Below are 17631 nucleotides of genomic sequence, written 5' to 3'. Positions count from 1 at the left end.
AATTTGTTCAAATGTTTTTGTGAACATCAAAGACACAATTGGGAAAATTTAGTCAACAAACCTCGTGGGCATCGACTCAAAAACATCCAAGAACTTTTTTTTTTCAAAGCTGATTTGGCATAAAACAAATTTTGCAAAGGTGCGTCCATCAAAGACGAAATTTTCTCTCAATTGTTTGCAGAAGACGTTCGCTGAATACTAAACTGTCTTTGATGTTCACCAAAACGTCAAAGGTTAATTGAATACTAAATGAACGTGAATGTTTACAAAAAACGTGTCCCCAACGTTCGCCAAATGGTCTTTGATGTTTACAAAAACTCGTGTCGAAATCTCAGCGTCTCATCAGCGTTGGCGCGCGTCTGACGTGTTTGTTTGTTTGTTTGTTGGCAGACGGCGGCCGCCGCTATCAGCCGCTGACATCGCGCACAGGAAATAAAAGCAGCGACGTCTCGCCGGGAGAAGACGGGAAGACGACGAAGAGGAGGAGGAAGAGGAGGAGGATGACTCAGGACTGTCGTCAGCCAGGAAAGAAAAGGCGGGTCGGCTGCAGTTACGTCGTCAAACAATGGGCGAGTTGCGCCAAAACCTTCTCTCCTGAATGTCATCCGGTGGAATATGCAATAATCGGGCGCCGTCCGCCTTTGCACGACTTGACGACGACTTTTTATGTTTGGATGATGTCATCGCTGCAACACGAGCGAGCGAGCGAGCGCATATTCAAATAAAGTCTGATGAAGGAGGTCATTTTGAGCCGATGCCAATCTGGCAAGCGATGCCGGCGGGAGACGCGCTCGCGTTGTCGGATCTTTTTTTAATAACGTCTGCAAACGGAGGACGAGCCATTTTGAGGAATCGTGTTCATTGCAATTTTGGGGGGAATAATCAATCGATTCATCAATTCTAAAAATAGTCGCCCAGCGTTGTGCTCGTTACTAAAAAATAGCAACTATCTCAGTTACTAGTTACTTCATTTTAAAAGTAACCCGATTACTCTGATTACTTAAAGAAAAAGTAATGCATTACTATTAAAAGTAACTAGTTACTTTAAAAAAAAAGGAACATACACTTTTCGAATCCGAAGCCCGCCCACAATGCGTCTTCTTCGTTAGCGCGGCAGCTGCAATCCATTTGAAACAGGAAGTAGTACGTACACAGCAGCCACGCGTTCGTTATTTGATTCTGAACCGCTCGTCGTCCTCTCGAGTGTCGCACAATTTAATTATTCAATAAAATAATTGATCAAGTCAATGATTAACGCACCATATTGATTATGGAACTGAATTACAGTTTTTTTTTTTTAAGTAATGCGTTACAATAATAGTTATTGTAAAAAGTAACTAAGTTACAGTAACTAGTTACTGCCCAACACTGCTCGTGGCAGCACGACTACTTTGTTGTTGATATTTACGAGAAAAGAGTCAATGGAGAGAATGTTGTCTTTGATGTTTTTGGACAAAATGCAGGTACGGGTTTGATTAAGGTGTCTTTGATGTTAATGACGGCGCGTTTGAATGCTGAAAACACAAAAATGCCATCATCGTTATTCTCGCTGCGCTTTTTGCGTTTCACAGCAGCGTCCGCGCTCGCGCCGTTGAAATTACGACGAGCGAGATATATTTTGCGGCGCAGGAGACGTTTTGTCTAAATCAAAGACTGTGAACAGATCAAAGGCACTATTTGTCGCATTATTTGCAATGCGGTGAAAGAACAAAACGGAAGAAAAAGATGAAAAGCTTTTGAGCTTTTATTTGAAATGTGACAACACAGAAAGAAAAAAACAACAACTTTTGTCATGTTTGTTTGTGGCTTTAAAAAAAGGTCAAATAAAAACAAATCGGTCCCACAAAAAGTGTGGTTGCTGCTGTTGGTCTTTTTTTCTCTTCTTTTTTTTGCAACATTCTGTCCGTCTTTCTGTCGGGAGGCGCCGCTTCTCGCTTTGTAATAAATAACTTTGCATTTACACATTAGATATAAATATGAAGGCGTGTCGTCAAACTTTTTTTTTTGTCTTCCTCAAAGCAATTATAAGAATAAAAGCAATTCATTTCCATTACAAAAATAGGCAAGCAGGCAAATGAATAAAAGCTTTGCAAAAAGCATGAATTGGCACCAAAAGTTAAAAATAAAAACAAAAACAGACACTTTTCAAATGAGAGGCACGCGTTCCTAAACGAGTCGCCGTTACCGGCACACAAACATCATTTGGAAAACTCTTCTTTCTTTCCTTTTTTTTTTTTTTTAAAGCATGGATGACATTGAGAATTACTGGGGATTTAAGGGACCTTAAAGGGGACATATTATGCTTTTTTTTTTTACCTTTAAAAAAATTGATATATTTCAAACCAGGTGTTTTAATAACACGTCTAATTTAGTCAAAATATCGTAGAGTTTTTGTCTCATGCAAATGAGCCCATGCTCACCCCACCCTCGTTTGTTACCATGACAACCTGGGCGGGACGAGGGGGTTGCAGCAAGGTAAGCGGCTACTACGTAAACCCAAGGTGGGGGGGTCCATTAAAACAAATGGATTGTGTTTTCACATGCGGAGGCAGCACTTCATGACTTGATGAGTGCAAACGCATTCCAAAAGACAAAATGATTTTGACATACAAGCCATTCAAAAATATATATTTTTTTCATAATATGTCCCCTTTTTATGTTCATTGGCTAAAAAGTCCAAAGTTGGCACAAGCTAACGAAAAGGCCTCCTTGCACTTTTTGGGTCGCTAAAATGGCCGACTTTGGCCAACGCCAGCAAAACAATCAAGGCTGTCGTGGCTGAAAGGGGGCGGGGCCAAAGTCCGAGTTCGTTGTCGTTAACTCATTGTCGGGTCAGCCTGAGCGCTTCAAACCTGAACGGAAACTAAAACTATCAAAGCACTTCATGATTTAAAAAAACGGAATAATAATTTTTGAAAAATCTCGAGTCGAGGCTTTGGAAATGTAAAAAATGCTTTGGAGCGTTAGCGATGCAAATTGAGGTTCAAACGTAATTAGAAAATGTATTTTAAAAAAAAATACTGATTTGGACGCGTGGCGTCGTTAAAGGATCCTCCGTTATTTGGACGTATATTTGTGAATTTTTGTGCTCTTTTTCTAACACCACCAAAAAGTTTGAATTGTGATGACTGCTTTAGGATGTTTGTATGTCGAGGAGCTCGAGATTTCCCAGGTTCCTTGAACGCAGCATATGAAGTTAGGGCTGTACAATTAATCCAAATACAATTATTACATTCAAATCAGCCTAATCATAAAAAATAAAAAAAATTATACTAATTTTGAGTTGTTAAAATTGATACACCTTTACAAATTTACACTTTTTTAAATATTTTAAAATAACTAAAAATAAAAATAAATATGTCCAAAAGGCTAATTAGCATAATTATAGTTTTTCAAAGAATTGTATTTGTCTTAATTTTTACATTTAAACATTTTCTTGTTTTGGATTAATGATCTTCCTAATCGTCATCACTGACAACAAAATGGCTTCCCTCATAGGAAGGCGAGCAGTCTCAAATCAATGGAGGATCCTTTTTGTAAATACATTTGTGCATTTTCTCTGGGTGCTTTTTTTGCTTTGTTTTGAACATGACGATTGTTTCGAAGACGTCCACCGCGCGTGCGCACGCGCACGAGCGCCATTGCGCTTGTCGCTTCGAACGCACGTCTGATGTCATCATTGAAGTTTTTTTGCTGACGTCATGGTTGAGGTTTCTCGCCGACGTGTACGGAAGGCGAAAAGGCCAACGAGGTGTCAAACAACCGACGGGGGTCAAAATGAGAATTGTGGCGTCCGTAGCGGCGAAGGCGGAGTTTGTTCTTTGGCGTTCTCGCAGGCCTCTCCCCTTTTGTGAATTGTGTACGTATCTTTTGTTGTTTTTATTGAAATATTCCGAAGCCATTGTGACCGTCGAGTCATCAAGGTAGATAAAGTGCCATGCGGTTGATTGACAGTCTGAGTAGAGCGCCCTCTGCTGGGCAGGCCGCTAGTAGCTTTCCCTCAGGTTGTCTCTGGTGCCGCTGTAGATGCGAGGAGTCGGTAGACTTCTGCAAAAACAGACGAGTCACGTTAGCACCTTTTCAGATATTCTGCTTGCAATGCATACTTTAGCGGCTACCAAAAAAAAAGGAAAGCCATAGATTGCGATAAAATCAGCTGGCATACAATTATTATTTTTTTATGTAAATCACATGTGCATAATTGAAAAATAAATATTTAAAGGGATCACAAACATTTAATTGCCAGATTTATTGTTAATTAAGCTTTTATTTCCAAAAAAAAAAAGGTGAATTCTCCTTCTCTATAATAAAAGTGATGGGGCTTGTGGTGGCGACTAAAATGTAAATATGTCAAAAATGAGCAACACGTTTTGATTGACTGCATTCAAATGTTTTTTTATGTACAGCACACACAAAGTTTAATTTGTTGGACTTACGTGAAATTTTAACGTTTCAAATTGACCTTTTCGCTTTGAAACGGATGTAAATGGCATTGAGCCAATCCTTCCCCAAAAAAGAAACCCCAATAAATGTTCTACTATATAAAAAGATTGGACAACAACATATGAGTCGTTGTTTGCAAAGTATGTAATAATAATAATAATAATAATAATGCATGGGATTTATATAGTGCTTTTCTAGACACTCAAAGCCGCTATACTTTGGAATAAAATGTAAAATAGTATTATTATTTTGCTCCCGCAAGAATTCTGTTATATTGCCAGTTTACATACGGCAGTTTGTGCTGAAATGTAAAAAAACGTGTTGCTTAAACTCAAATTTAAAGGCTTGATCCTATTCTTTAGCCTTTGTATGACTTTTTGCATTATTTGTTAGCATTGAGCTACATTTTTGGGTGTTCAGCAGGCGCAAAAGAAAAGTCACAGAAGAAAATGTCTTGCCACAAGCTGTTAAAGAGTTTGTTTAAAAATATATATATTTTTTTTAAGGACATAATCCTCAGGTGAGCCGCCATTTTCCTACCTGCGTACAGGCTGCGCCAGTTTGCTGCGAGGCAAAGGGATGCCGCCGCCGCCGCCGCCGCCGCCGCCTCCTGCCGGGGCGCTGGGGCGAGGCAGGCCGCTGCGAGGCGGAACCAGGGACCGGCCGGGCGTGGTGGTGGAGCCGGCGGGGTTGGCGGCGGCCTTGACGGGCTGCCTCAAGGCCAGGGGCGAGGGTGCGGCCGGCGTCCGCAGCTTGCTGGACGGCGGAACTGACGGGGAGGAAGACGGCGAGACTCAAACGTGACGCAGCAACAACAACAAGAAGAAGAACGCTAACGTTAGCATGAAAATGAGGAATGTCGGGAATTTGAGAGTCAAGCATGAAGGATGTCTTGAACAACCACGTCCACCACTTTACAATGTTTTCTACACATGACAAAAACAACAGACCTACCTTAAACGCCGCTTACGTGATCCATATCTTTTAGGGCCCGATTGATTAATCGACCAATATTAACTATTAAAATTGGCCAAATTTTGGATTTGTGTATTTTTTTGTTGTTGTTTCCATTCATTAATGACTTTTATGACTCAATATAGATTTCATTTATTTTCCCTCACAGAACAGATCCATTTTCCATTCATCTCGTTATCATGATTACCTCTTCCAAGGAGATTTTCCTCCTTTTGTCACGATTGGGCTGAATAATGCTTGGAAGCATTTGGCTTGCTTGTTGCAATGTTCCATGTTTTCTGCGCTCATTTCATAAAGCCCTGAGATGCCACAAGGTGGCGCTATAGATGATCTTTGTATATCTGGAACTGAGCAGACAGAAAGACCACACGAATGCGCGTAAAGCTAAGCTAATGTTAGCATACGTCTTTTTTTTTTTTTGCGTAGTCTTCTCAGCAGGTATTTTGTGACTATTGACTCGTACCTCGCGCTACCCGCTAGTGTGATTGCCGTGCTGTGGGGAAAATGAGCCTTGGGGGAGGTCTAATGTTTGTGATGCGTCAACAGGATGAGATGCACAAAGCAAGACGACGACGACGACGACAAGCCGTCAGTGAAATACTCACTGAAGTCACCTTCGTCGCCAAAGCAACAGGAGAGGGGGACTGGACAAAGACAACAAACACACAAACAAGCCTTAAGTTGGTCTGCATTCAAAGCTTGCGTCGTGATCCGGTTGTGCGGCTCCGGAACTTTGATGGCTTAAGTTCGAAACGACACCAGTGAATTCCACGAGAGCTGGCACGTAAACAAGCTGGTTCTGTTTTAAGTGCTTTGCTGCCATCTTGTGGCATCTTCGCCCAATTGCAACCCGCTTTTTGAAAATGTTATTTGTGTTCTTGAAGGGATTTGATCCCGCGTTTGAGAGCTGATCGTACAAACTCGCCCCGTTCGGCTTCTAGGTTCAAACAAAATGGCGACGATCTGGATAAGGGATGCAGACAGTATCAAGGTTTTTTTTATTTTATTTGTATTTTTTTTATTTTTGCTTATGGTGTTAAAAATTCCCCAAAATGTCACCACTATACTATTTGGAATGTCCTCTATGTCCATGAACCAGGAAGTAGCCTGCTAGCAATACAAAAGGAAAACTACTGTCATGTCGTGTTAAAAAAAAAGTACTGTACTTTCACATTTTGTAATGTTTTTATCCATAACACATTTTTATTGTCTTATTTTTTTGTTGGACCGTTATATTATTTGTATCAAACAAAAAGCATGTATTTGCAATTTTTTATTTATTTTTAAATATTTGGGGGGGGGGGGGATTAAATTAGGTCTGTTGTTATTTCAGATATATATATTTTTTATTATTATTATTAGAAATTATTCATTTCAAACACACTAAAAAGGGTTTCAGACAAAATTTTGGACAAAAAAATTAAAGTAAGGGACAAAAATAAATACAATTTGAGTTTCGCTTTTCAAGAAAAAGCTTGCATGCATCTATTACAAATTTCTGGTATTTTCTACATGAAAAAAATATATACTGTGTGCGCCGTTTTTCCCTTTTGTGAATTATCAAATTTATTTATTTTTTGTTGAAATACTTTACATCATACGTTTTCCACTTTTGTTTACGAATTTGGCCTTGGCGGAGGTCTGTGATCTACTGACTGACAAATCAGTTTAGTCTGCCAGCTATTCCTCTTTTATGTAATTATGCTGCACAAATCCAATATCCCATCAGTAGCGAACGACAAAGTGGACGTCAACAAGCGTCCTTGCGTGTCGCTTTGGGCCTTTTTGTTACCTTGCCGGGCCCTTGGGCTTTGCGGTTGCTGTTTGCTTTTGGGAGTGGGGTGTCTCGGGAGCTGAGGAGGTGCTGCTGCTGTGGACACACACGTCACACGCGCCGTCACGACAACGCCGAGGCGCGCCATTGCAGTGCAGTCGCACGCCACTAGAGGGCGCCGCAGCCAAACTCATTTGCTGAGCCCGTCGCTCCATTCAGCAGTCAGTAAGGAGTGGGAAAGGAGAGTCAGCAGAACGCCTCACGCCAAAGCCAAGGAAGGGATGGAACCACATTTCAGCAATTATTCCATTTCCTTCAAAAGGGATCTCAAGGGGACGAAATAAGTGCTCAAATGGCTTTCCGCGGGAAAGATTTTCATCAAGATGAAGCTTAGTGTCAAAGAAGAAAAAAAACACGAAGTGCTGCTTGCCCTCGGACCCGTGCCACTTGTAACAGAGAAAAGGATTAAGAGCTCCGGGATTTAGCGGAATTACCATTAACTTCATCCCGCATTTAAGGATTACATCAAATGGATAGTCGGGGATCCCGTCATGTCACCAAGTACATTAAAGAAAGAAAGCCTTACTGATAAAAAAATAAAAAGACGACACCAACGGGAGCCCAAAGCCACCGTAGCGTTTTGCTAAATTCACTTTCAGTTACAATGCTAAAGAATCTTTCCCAATTTTTTCTCAGGATTTACAAGCTTTTTTTGTTTATGAAAATATGTATTCACTCATTTCCTACTCCAAATTTTTTAAATAATAATAATAATAAAGAGCCTTCAGGCTGTTTATTGACAGCTATTTAAGACTTACTGTCAAACTAATCATAAAACAATAAAAATCACACATTGTGCATTTAATATAGGGCCAACCTTGCCTTTGGAACGTCTGCTAGCTTACCGCTAACGCACAATGCAAAATGCCATTGACAGGCTAATGAAGAGCATTGCTAGTGATGGCGTAGCAACAAATATTTGAATACAAGACAGACAATATCACAAAACTCAAAGACATATATTCCTTATCCTCCACAAAAAAAAGCAAATATTTACTGTCAGTTGTAAATCTCTTCTTCATGTGAATTTGTATGTCACCTGTATATTATATTGCCCCCTGGTGGCCAAAACATGAATTTCTTGTAAAGTGAGCGAACACACACTCAGCAGCTGTCTTTCCACATTGACGAATAATTTCAGAGACATTAATATCATTTTACATTTTAGCCACAATTCTGAAAGCCAGCCTACAATCAAATGTGTTTGTAGTTGCTAAAAGATGTTTTTCTTTTTTATTATTAAAAAAAAAAGAGCGTGCCAGTAAAGAGTTAACGTTAATATGCAGGCATTTTAAGTGTGCGCGTGTGCGTGCGTACTCACGAGCTGATTGGCTCTGGTGTCTGGGCGATCCTCCATTTGGCAGCTGCAGGTTGGACTCGCAGCTTCGACTGTTCTTGACCGACTCCGGGCCTGGAGGGGGCGCCGCGCTGGAACGCGCGAGGTTGGGCAGACTACGACGCAGCTTTTCTGCGCAGCAACAAGAAGACGATGACGATTTCAGGGAAGTTTTATCGTAGTCACTGATCTGAATATATGACTGGATAGCCGATACACGCCCGCCGTGCAAGCCGATGAAGCGATAGGGCGGCCATCTTGCTTCTCCCATCTTGCGAGCAGACTACTGTATAAACTATACGGTGTACGTACATATGAGACATATACAGCTTGTAGGCAGTTAGTATAAGGCGGGGGGTGGAGGGTGGGGCGTTTGTGGCGGGGTAGTCACTATTAACAAGTTAAAAAAAAAAAAATTAAGTGGACGATATGTGCTGCTTTGAAGACCCCCTTTATATTTTATCGCTCATTTCCTCAGACCCCAATATTAGATTTGGCAGAGGCATCTTTCGTTGAATTACAATTATAATTCTTTAATAAAAAGTATACAAGTTTCCTCTTGTAAACATAATTAAACATATAATTTATACATTTATTTAAGGCAAGTTGTAAAAAGTCCTTTTGTTTATGTTTAACAATTTTTAAAACTGCTGTTTCTACTCTCAAATGTTCTCCATTTTCGATACTGTAAATGTAAGATCGTATGCCGGGAAATGTTTCTTGGGAGGAGCAATATGGCGGCCTCGCGGCTTCAATGGTCTTGGCCTATCGGCTAGCCAGTCATACATTCGGATCAGTGGTCGTAGTACACGACAGGTAATCGACATTTGGTAAAACTGGTAATCTGGTAATATTATGTATTACTTTTGTGGGGTTTTTTTTATTTTGATGCCAATTCCGATAACCAATTTATTGGTTGATTATAAAGAAAAAATGTCATTAATAAAATGACTTCTTTTTTTTTTTGTTGTCCCTTAACGCTTAAAAGATATGAAATACAGACAGAACATTTATTTGTTTTAAATGATTTTTTCCTTTAAACTTTATAAAAATGGACAAAAATTGACTGATTGTTTTTGTCTCATGTTGTGAATGTGTCTAAATAAAAATAAGAAAAAAAACAGCAACAAAAACAAAATTCATTTGATTTTAACCGATAAAAAAAAAAAAAGTATTGTTTGATTAAAATCGGCGGGCTCATTAACTGGCCCCCACGGCAAAATGCTGCTGATTATTATTTTGAAATGTTGTCGAGCGCTTTGGGTCGCACTCACCTTCATTCTTGACCACGTTGGCCGGCGTGTCGTGGCCCTGCAGCGAGTGTCGCGGCTGCTGCAGGCGGCTGATGGCGGGCTGCGGCGAGCCGCGGCCGTAGTCCACGGAGCGGGCCGGGGAGCGCGAGCGCGGCGAGTTGCGCGGCGAGTTGCGCGGCGAGTGCCGGGGCGAGGGGCTGAAGCGGCTGGCGGGCAGGTGGAAGGCCGGGTGAGACGCCTCCTCCTCGTCCTCCAAACTGTGCGCGTCCAGCTCCTGGTCGCTCAAAGTGCTGCGACGCAGCGAGTGGCAGGACGAACCCGAGCTGCGGCGGGAGGCCGAGGCGGCGTAGTCCTGCCTCAGACCTGATCCCGCGCGCACAAACGGTCTTACTCGCCGGGGAATCTTTCAACGTTAAGTCACCGCAGACAGGAAGTGCTACTTACTCTCTTCCTGCATGCGCGCCAGGATCTGGACGTCGTTGACGTTGTTGAGCTTGTAAGTCGTGGAAGAGCCAACGGAGTCTTCGTCCATCTCGGAGGTGCTCAGCTCGCTGTCCACCGACGACTGCGGGCTGACGGCCGGCGGGTTCCTTTCCGCCGGCGCCGCGTTGCGCTGGTGCGCTGTCCAACACATGCTGACGTTAGGGTTCCAAAATGGCCGAGTTAGGGTTTCGTGGAAGGCTTCAAAGCAGGATTAGGGTTTCGAAATAGGCTTTATAGTCAGGGTTCGGGTTTCAAGGTTTGTCGTTCCAAAGTAAGGTTTGAAGACAGGTTTAGGGTTTCAAAATGGGGTTTTGAAATAGGCTTTATAGTCAGGGTTCGGGTTTCAAGGTTTGTCGTTCCAAAGTAAGGTTTGAAGACAGGTTTAGGGTTTCAAAATGGGGTTCTAAGCCAAGGTTAGGCTTTCAAGTTAGGTTTTCCTGGAACATTCATAGCAGGGATTCAAAATGGGGTTTCAAGTTAGGGTTTCTAGACAAGGTTTGTGTTTCAAGTTAGGTATTCGTGGAAGGTTTTAAGTACAGTTTGAACCCAGGGTTAGGGTTTTAAAAAAAGTTAGGGTTTCAAGTTAAGTTTTGATGGATTCAGGATAGCAGTTTCAAAACGGGATTTCAAGATAGGGTTCAGGTTTGAAGTTAGGGTTTCAAGAAATGATTAGGGTTTCAAAATAAGAGTTCTAGCCAAGATTTGGGTTTCAGGGCAGGTTTAGGGTTTCAAAGTAAGGTTTGAAGACTTAAATGTTTATAGAGTTTTAAGCAACGGTTAGGGTTTTAATGGAAGATTTAGGGTCTCAAAATGGGGTTTCAAGTTAGGGTTTCAAAGTAAAGACTGAAGACAAGATTAGGGTTTCAAGACAGGGTTAAGGTTTCAACATAGGTTTTAAAACAGGGTTCATAGCCAGGGTTCAGATTTGAAGTTTCAAAGTAAGGTGTCAAGAAAGGATTAGGGTTTCGAAAAAAAAGGGTTCGAGCCAGGATTTGGGTTTCAATGGAGTTTTCAACATATGGTTTCGAGAAAGGGTTCAGGTTTCAAAGTAGGTTTTCAAGCATTAATTAACCTTTTAATTAAAAAAAAAAATTAGGTATTCAAATCCAGCTTGGGGGGTTTGTGTCAGTAGTGTATACACAATTTTTAAAAACTTTTTTCACGTGGTGATTTTTTTAAAATGCAAAATATGAGCCTTCTCTCAATAAAAAAGGAACCTTTTTTTCTTTTTTTTTTTACTTTGTTGAATAACGCGCGCATGATTGACCATCGCTAAGCAAACTGCGCCCTCTCAACCTGGAACTTGACGTGTGGTCCTGCGTTCGTACCTGCGTTGACGGGCATCAGCTGCTGCCTGACGATGGGCACCTTGCCGGGCGTGGACGAGGGCGAGTTGAAGCCGCTGCCGTAGGGACTGTTGGCGGCGTTGGGGCTGTACGAGCTCCCGTAGCTCGCCTGCTGGTTGTAGCAGCTCCCGTACAGGCTGCGGCGCTTGTTAGCTGCAAACACACGCACACACTTCACTTCACTGAAATGAACTGAAACTGGCAGGGACGACATTTGGTTCGAACTGTGTGAATGAAAACAAAATGGCCTCGACTTGCAAACGGACACGATTCCAGCATCTTACGGCGAGTGGAAGCCATTCAAAGTCCGCGGACGGCAACAACGCCGGCAATGTTGGCTCGCAGTCGCTCTTGCAGTCTGCTGCGGGGTGTATGAAAAGCGTATGGCGAGCGCCGTTCAATGGGGCGCATTCAAGCGCGAGCACAATGCAGGCGAGTGTGAGCGCTCGTGTCCTAAGGTCGGGTTCCGGACTCTGTGGGCTCGTCCTGTTCTTGTGCTCGATCAAGAGAGATCATTTCCTCAGGCAGTAATTACAAGTACGAGCAGTTGAAATGTACTCAGTGGGAACTCTGGCGAATGTGCGACAACAACCAAAAGTCTCAAAGGACCCACACCCCAAAAAAAATGACATTTTAGTTATTTTCACTGAATGCCAATATTCCTATTTTGATGACAGGGAATAGAATTGAAATTAAAGTTCCCCCCCCAAAAAAATCTAATTTCATTCTCTTTTTTCCCCGATGAAGAGAAAAAGTAAATGACAATGAGGAAAGTGACCCTTTAAACACAACCCTTAAGATGAAAAAATCATTTAAAAAAGGTTCACTTTGGGATTATTGCATTGCATAACAAAAAAATAGGGCCCGAGTCGCCCAACAAATTGAATTAGGCAAAATTAGCTTTTATAATTGATTCAAATTGGCTGACTTTTTTTTGCCAATTGTTTTCTTTTACACGTGAACACATTACAACATAAGACACAGATACTAACATTTGACCCCCACCCCTAAAAAAAAATTAAATAATAAAAAAAAGTCCAAAATAAACAATTAAAAAATCTGCCAATTTTTGCTAATTCTTCTCTCTGCTGCAAGATTAAAAATAACTAAAGAGCAATGTAAGTCGACACAATTAGAGAACTGAAATTTTGGGTGTCAGTCAGAGCTCGAATTTGAATATGGAAGTCACGCTGCCAGCTGAACTATGAAAAAAAAAGCGAGATTTATTGTCCAAAAATTACGGTAACTAAAACTAGCTGAATTTAAGCCCTTCGGACCCGGAGATGATTGCAGTGGACATGACATATTTGCGTGTCCAATGAAAACACATCATTTGGATGATGTCAACACTTCTGGTTCATGATTGGATCTTAGCTGACCAATCACAATTTATAAGTTGATTTGAATGATGTTAAAAACGTTACACGTAATCTTGGTAAGTTTACAACACGTTACAGTCTTATTATCCTGGTGTCCACTATGACAATTAAAAACACGAGATACCCCCCCCCCCAAAAAAAAAAATCCCTGTTGTTCTTATGTGGGGGGAAAAACTCAAAATCAGGAGAATTTTTTTTTTTATTGTCCAGCAGAAAAAATGCAGGTATGTCGAGTTAAAAAAAAAAAAAGAAGTCAAAACCCAATAAATCATTGTAATGAATAATTCAAAGCCTTGCGTATTTGTAGGGACTCAGGTAAGGGAGGGGCCGAGGGGGGAGCAAAACAAGTATCGACCTCACTCCCACAATGATCTCAGAACGCGTCTCCTCCCTGTTGTTACGTGACGAAGGCCTCTTCCCTGCGGACTGCACATTCCCGTGGCTAACACACACACACACACACACACACACTCCTTGGCAACAGCGTCTCCAGGCGCCTGTTTAAGCGAAGGAGTGTGCGTGCGTGCGTGTGTTTTGCGGAGTCGGCGACAACACAAGGGATGTCTCCGCCGGAGGGTGACGTGATCCTACTTCCACACCTCCAAGGATGAGGTCACTGACCGTTGCTTGTCCCGCTTAGTCATCCATCAGCAGACTGTTTGCACTCGGCGCTCATCCTGGCTTTTGTTTTCAAATCTCTCTACTTCTTTTTTTTTTTTTTATATATATATACGTATTAGATGACACTTCCAAATCTGAAACTCGCTTGTCGCTCAAACTTTTGGTTGGCAACGCAAAGCAAAAATTATTTCTTGACCACTGCACAACCTTCAGCGAGAACATCACATGATCCATACCGCTTTCAAAATGGAAAGTCTCAGTTTAGCCACAAGGAGGGGAGCACCCCCTTTAACCCCCCCCCTCCCCCTCCCCCCTCACACACACAAACCCTGCTATATTTAGCAGCAATCAAAGCGTAGAAAAGTCACATTGGACACGACAAGCGCAGAGAGTGGAAGTGGAAGTGCGACTTACCCGACATGGTGACGTCCAGTCTGTGGATGAGCGAGCGCTTGGCCAGCTCCATGTCCGGACTCGGGTTGTCCAGAGCTTGCCGGCACCACACCACGGGGCTCAGCGCCTTCTGCAGGGGACTGTTCAGCTTGGCCTCGTACAGCCTGCAAGACAGCAAAAAGGGTTTTCAAGACACAGTCGTGCCTGTAAATTGGCGGCGTGGAAACAATCTGGTTTTGTTGTCAGATTCCTTCTTAGCCACAGTAATGATCAGTGGAAAACGCACACCGTGGACATAACAGTGAAAATTTAATACAAGAGCTGTATCCAAAAAATATTTTTTTTTTAAATCCACCTTTATAACAACAATACTCCACGTTTGCAGCCAAATGTTTTTAAACGTTACCTCTCCGGCACCTTTTGTACACACAACAAAAGTTATGCAATCCTTTACATGATTTTTTTTTTCTCCCAAACATTGAGTCAAGCTAGCTTAATGCTAGCATAGCGCAACATTTAAATTAGAATCCACATATGTGATCATTACAAACCTTCAACTGCTACTTTAAAAGTGCTCCGTTTGTAAACGCAACATTGAAAACGGATGCCCGAGGACAGCAGCCAACCAGGAGCAGGCGTGAAAGCAGTCCACCAATCAGGAGCGGGGGTTCGCACAGACCAATTTGCATATCATCGCTGCCCTGTGAAAAAACACTTATGTCCTTTTTTTTTTTTATGACAAAAATGGACATGCGTCTTTTTCACAGAACAGCGACAATAAGTAGACAAGACACCGGAATCAAACTCCTAACGCGTCGCGGAAACAGCCCACCAATCAGAAGCGGGCGTTTGTGCAGCGAAATTTGCATATGCCACTGATAGCAAAATATAGCAGTTGTTCAACTTTTAGAATCTATGAGTGGCACTTTGCCAAACAGGAAAGTCGTGGATTCCTGCTTCAAAGACGCCAAGCAAAAAAAAAAGAAAAAGAAAAAGAAAAAGAAGCCTTTTTGTTGTTGTTACTTGTTTCCAAGACAAACAGCACAAAAAAGAGTGTCGGAACACTTTTTACAGAACATCAGAAGAAGAGAAGAAAGACACGTTTTCACTACGAAGGCAAATCCCAGTCAGCAGCTGTCAACGCTCGCACCCCTTCCAGGAAGTCCCTCGCGATGAAAGGCGAGATCGTCCGCGCTCGAACCCGAGAGAGATTTTTCACGCACCGCTTTCCCAGCAAGAGGATGCTGAAGTTTGAGGGATGACCCGGAATCTGGTCGAAAGGCGAATTCCCAGATGGCGCGACATTTACAACACGAGCCGCTTAATCGGCGACCGACGTCGAGTGAGACGCACAAACAAAAACAGACTCCGCAGGCGGTCTGAAGATCCACGTCGGATCTCCTAAATAACGGAAACATCCTGCGATGCGATCGGCAGGAAACATGTCCGTCCACATTCTTGAAGTTACATTCCGGAAAAATGGGAAGTGGTGCGATTGCAGAGGAAAAGTGAAAAGTGGGAATACGTAATTGTGTAAACATTATATTCATAAACAAGCACACTTTGCAACTTATTTGGAAAACGACACGTCGTCTTTTTCCTCAAAGTGATGTTATCTCCCGTTTCAAAATGTGAAGTTTGTCTTTTATGGTGACCTTTGACCTATCGTGGGGTCACTGACGTACGTATGCGCTTTTTTGGAGACAACTCTGCTTAAAATCTGACCCTCAAGCGTCGCGTGATCCCATTTTTTTTGCTCGCCCGTTTTTCCTCTCTCGCTCCAGCGGCCGACTTGTGTTTGTTTGGCTGCGGGGAATTCTGCGTAGGAATGTAACCATGGCTGCCGGGCAGAAAAACACATCTCGTCCACCAAAGCACTGCTGGAGCAAGCCAACAAATGTGCACGTGGAAGCCAGCTATAATTCATTCAGTAACTCCCTTTCGTATTTTCTTTGTGTGAATGACGACATCATCTTATGACAGTGTTAAAATGTCACTTTTTCTTTTGCTGGTTTTCAGCGAAAACCATTTGGGTACATTTTTATTCTGACTTAAGAAAGGACCGGTGACAACTTGCTGGCGACAACCACGGTTGAGTGCACTTAAATAGAGCTATAGAGAAGTAACTAAGTACAAATACCTTGTTACAGTACTCGGGTACAGTTTTCAGGTTGCTGTACTTTACTTGAGTGGGACTTTTTTTTACTTTTGCTCCCTACTGGGGTGGAGGAAAACTAAGTTTGTTCAACTTACAGACAGAATAAAATAACTAAAATACAAAACAATTCAACATTGTAAACAGCAAAATGTTTTAACAAACAACATTTTCTAGTCTTTACTGTGACAAACAACAGTGGCGCAACCCCGAACAACGAGGACAACAGCGGCTAATTCTGGAAAAAAAAACAGATTCTGACAACTACTGTACAAAAGAGCTGGAAACTATTTTCTGTCCGTTAAATCAGAAATGTGTTGAATTGAGGTTACACGTATGCAATGTATACATGTTCGCGGCGCGCGTCGCTCCAATAAAGGACGATTCGATACGTATGTCGATACATGCGGTTCGATACGATTAATGGACGGTAGATTTTGCGAGTTCACATAAAGTTGAAAAATGTCAACGTGACCTTGCGTCCTTCCACTTTTCTGTTTGCAAGCCGCGTTCGCTAAAAAGTTACAACCATTCTTCATCTGATCCACAAACAACAGCTTCCGAGGCCCGTGGTGCGTTCACGGGCCACCGCCACCCGGCAGCTGTCATCCGCACTCACCAGCTGTCGTCGTCCTCGTGCAGACAGTCCATGTCCTCCAAGTCCAACACGTCCACCTGGTCCAGGATGGACGTCTCGCCGCCGCCGTCGTCGTCCGAGCACCGCGAGTTGCGGGCCGAGCCGGAGGTGGCCGCCGAGGCGCCCTCGCACTCGTACGGCCTCTTGAAGCTGACGCCGTCGTAGGAGAGCCGCGGGCTCCGGCAGCGGCGGTTCTCCAACAGGTCGCCGTAGCCGAACCCCACCCCGGCGGCGGAGCCGGCCATGTCGCCCCCCGAAAGCAGCGCCGCCGACGACGACGACAGGGACTCGTACCCGGCGCTGTGGGGTCTGTGGTGGGCCGACATCATCATGGAGCGACCCCGCAGCTGCTCGTTCTGCTTCTCGAGCTGCTTCACCAAATCCTGGAGCTTCCTCACCTCCAAGTCGGCGTTAATATTCGAGTTGATGTCCTCCATGGTGGCTCGCGCACTCAGCGCCGCCCCCCCTCCCCGGGGGAAGAAAAGGCGCTGGTCCGGGGCGGTTGGAGTCGCTGGTCGGTTCCTTGGAAGTCCCTCCCCCGTCCGCGACGTCCTTCGTGTCCGCCGGAGAGACGTCGTTCACCCGCGGTGGTTGTTTGGCGGAGTTAAAAAGCTTAACAATGTCTTGCGGGCTTGTCCCTCCTCGGCCATTTCCACAACACACGTCACTACGTTTGAGACAGGCTCTGGCAGCTGACGTCACCGCGGTCGGGGGCGCGCACGTAAACCAACACCTATTTGCGCGTTCGCGACAGGAGGGGGCGGGGGGACTCCTGT

General features: G+C 43.3%; 1 protein-coding gene across 3 annotated transcripts; it reads right to left on the bottom strand.

The window, feature by feature from the left end:
• Positions 1–1726: 1726 nt before the first annotated feature.
• Positions 1727–17569, bottom strand: slain2 (SLAIN family member 2). Of its 3 annotated transcripts, XM_086089933.1 has the most exons (10): positions 16838–17569; positions 14085–14227; positions 11653–11823; positions 10286–10462; positions 9863–10204; positions 8574–8720; positions 7211–7285; positions 6024–6062; positions 4984–5212; positions 1727–4047 (listed from the first exon to the last, which is right to left on the bottom strand). In XM_086089933.1, exons 1-10 carry the CDS (start codon positions 17290–17292, stop codon positions 3987–3989), a joined length of 1839 nt encoding a protein of 612 aa, XP_085946059.1. In that variant the 5' UTR covers positions 17293–17569; the 3' UTR covers positions 1727–3986. The 3 variants fall into 3 exon arrangements, with proteins under 3 accessions (XP_085946059.1, XP_085946057.1, XP_085946058.1); XM_086089931.1 differs by lacking the exon at positions 7211–7285; XM_086089932.1 differs by lacking the exons at positions 6024–6062; positions 7211–7285 and having other exon boundaries at positions 16838–17568.
• Between the last annotated feature and the right edge of the window lie 62 nt (positions 17570–17631).

The sequence above is a fragment of the Leptonotus elevatus genome, chromosome 11, assembly GCF_054856555.1.
Source record: "Leptonotus elevatus isolate MCC_2025b chromosome 11, RoL_Lele_1.0, whole genome shotgun sequence".
NCBI classification, from domain to species: Eukaryota; Metazoa; Chordata; class Actinopteri; order Syngnathiformes; family Syngnathidae; genus Leptonotus; species Leptonotus elevatus.
The sequence above is the reverse complement of the archived record's forward strand: the minus strand, read 5'-3'. Positions and strand labels throughout refer to the sequence as shown.

What these genes read in the sequence shown, in the direction of transcription:
- slain2 (XM_086089933.1), bottom strand. Translation starts at nt 17,292, where the DNA reads ATGGAGGACATCAACTCGAATATTAACGCCGACTTGGAGGTGAGGAAG. An exon ending in TGGCGACGAAGGTGACTTCA is followed by an intron (nt 5,213 to 6,023) that starts GTGAGTATTTCA and finishes CCTCCCCGTCAG; the next exon opens with TTCCGCCGTCCAGCAAGCTG. An exon ending in CTGGCGCAGCCTGTACGCAG is followed by an intron (nt 4,048 to 4,983) that starts GTAGGAAAATGG and finishes CTGTTTTTGCAG; the next exon opens with AAGTCTACCGACTCCTCGCA.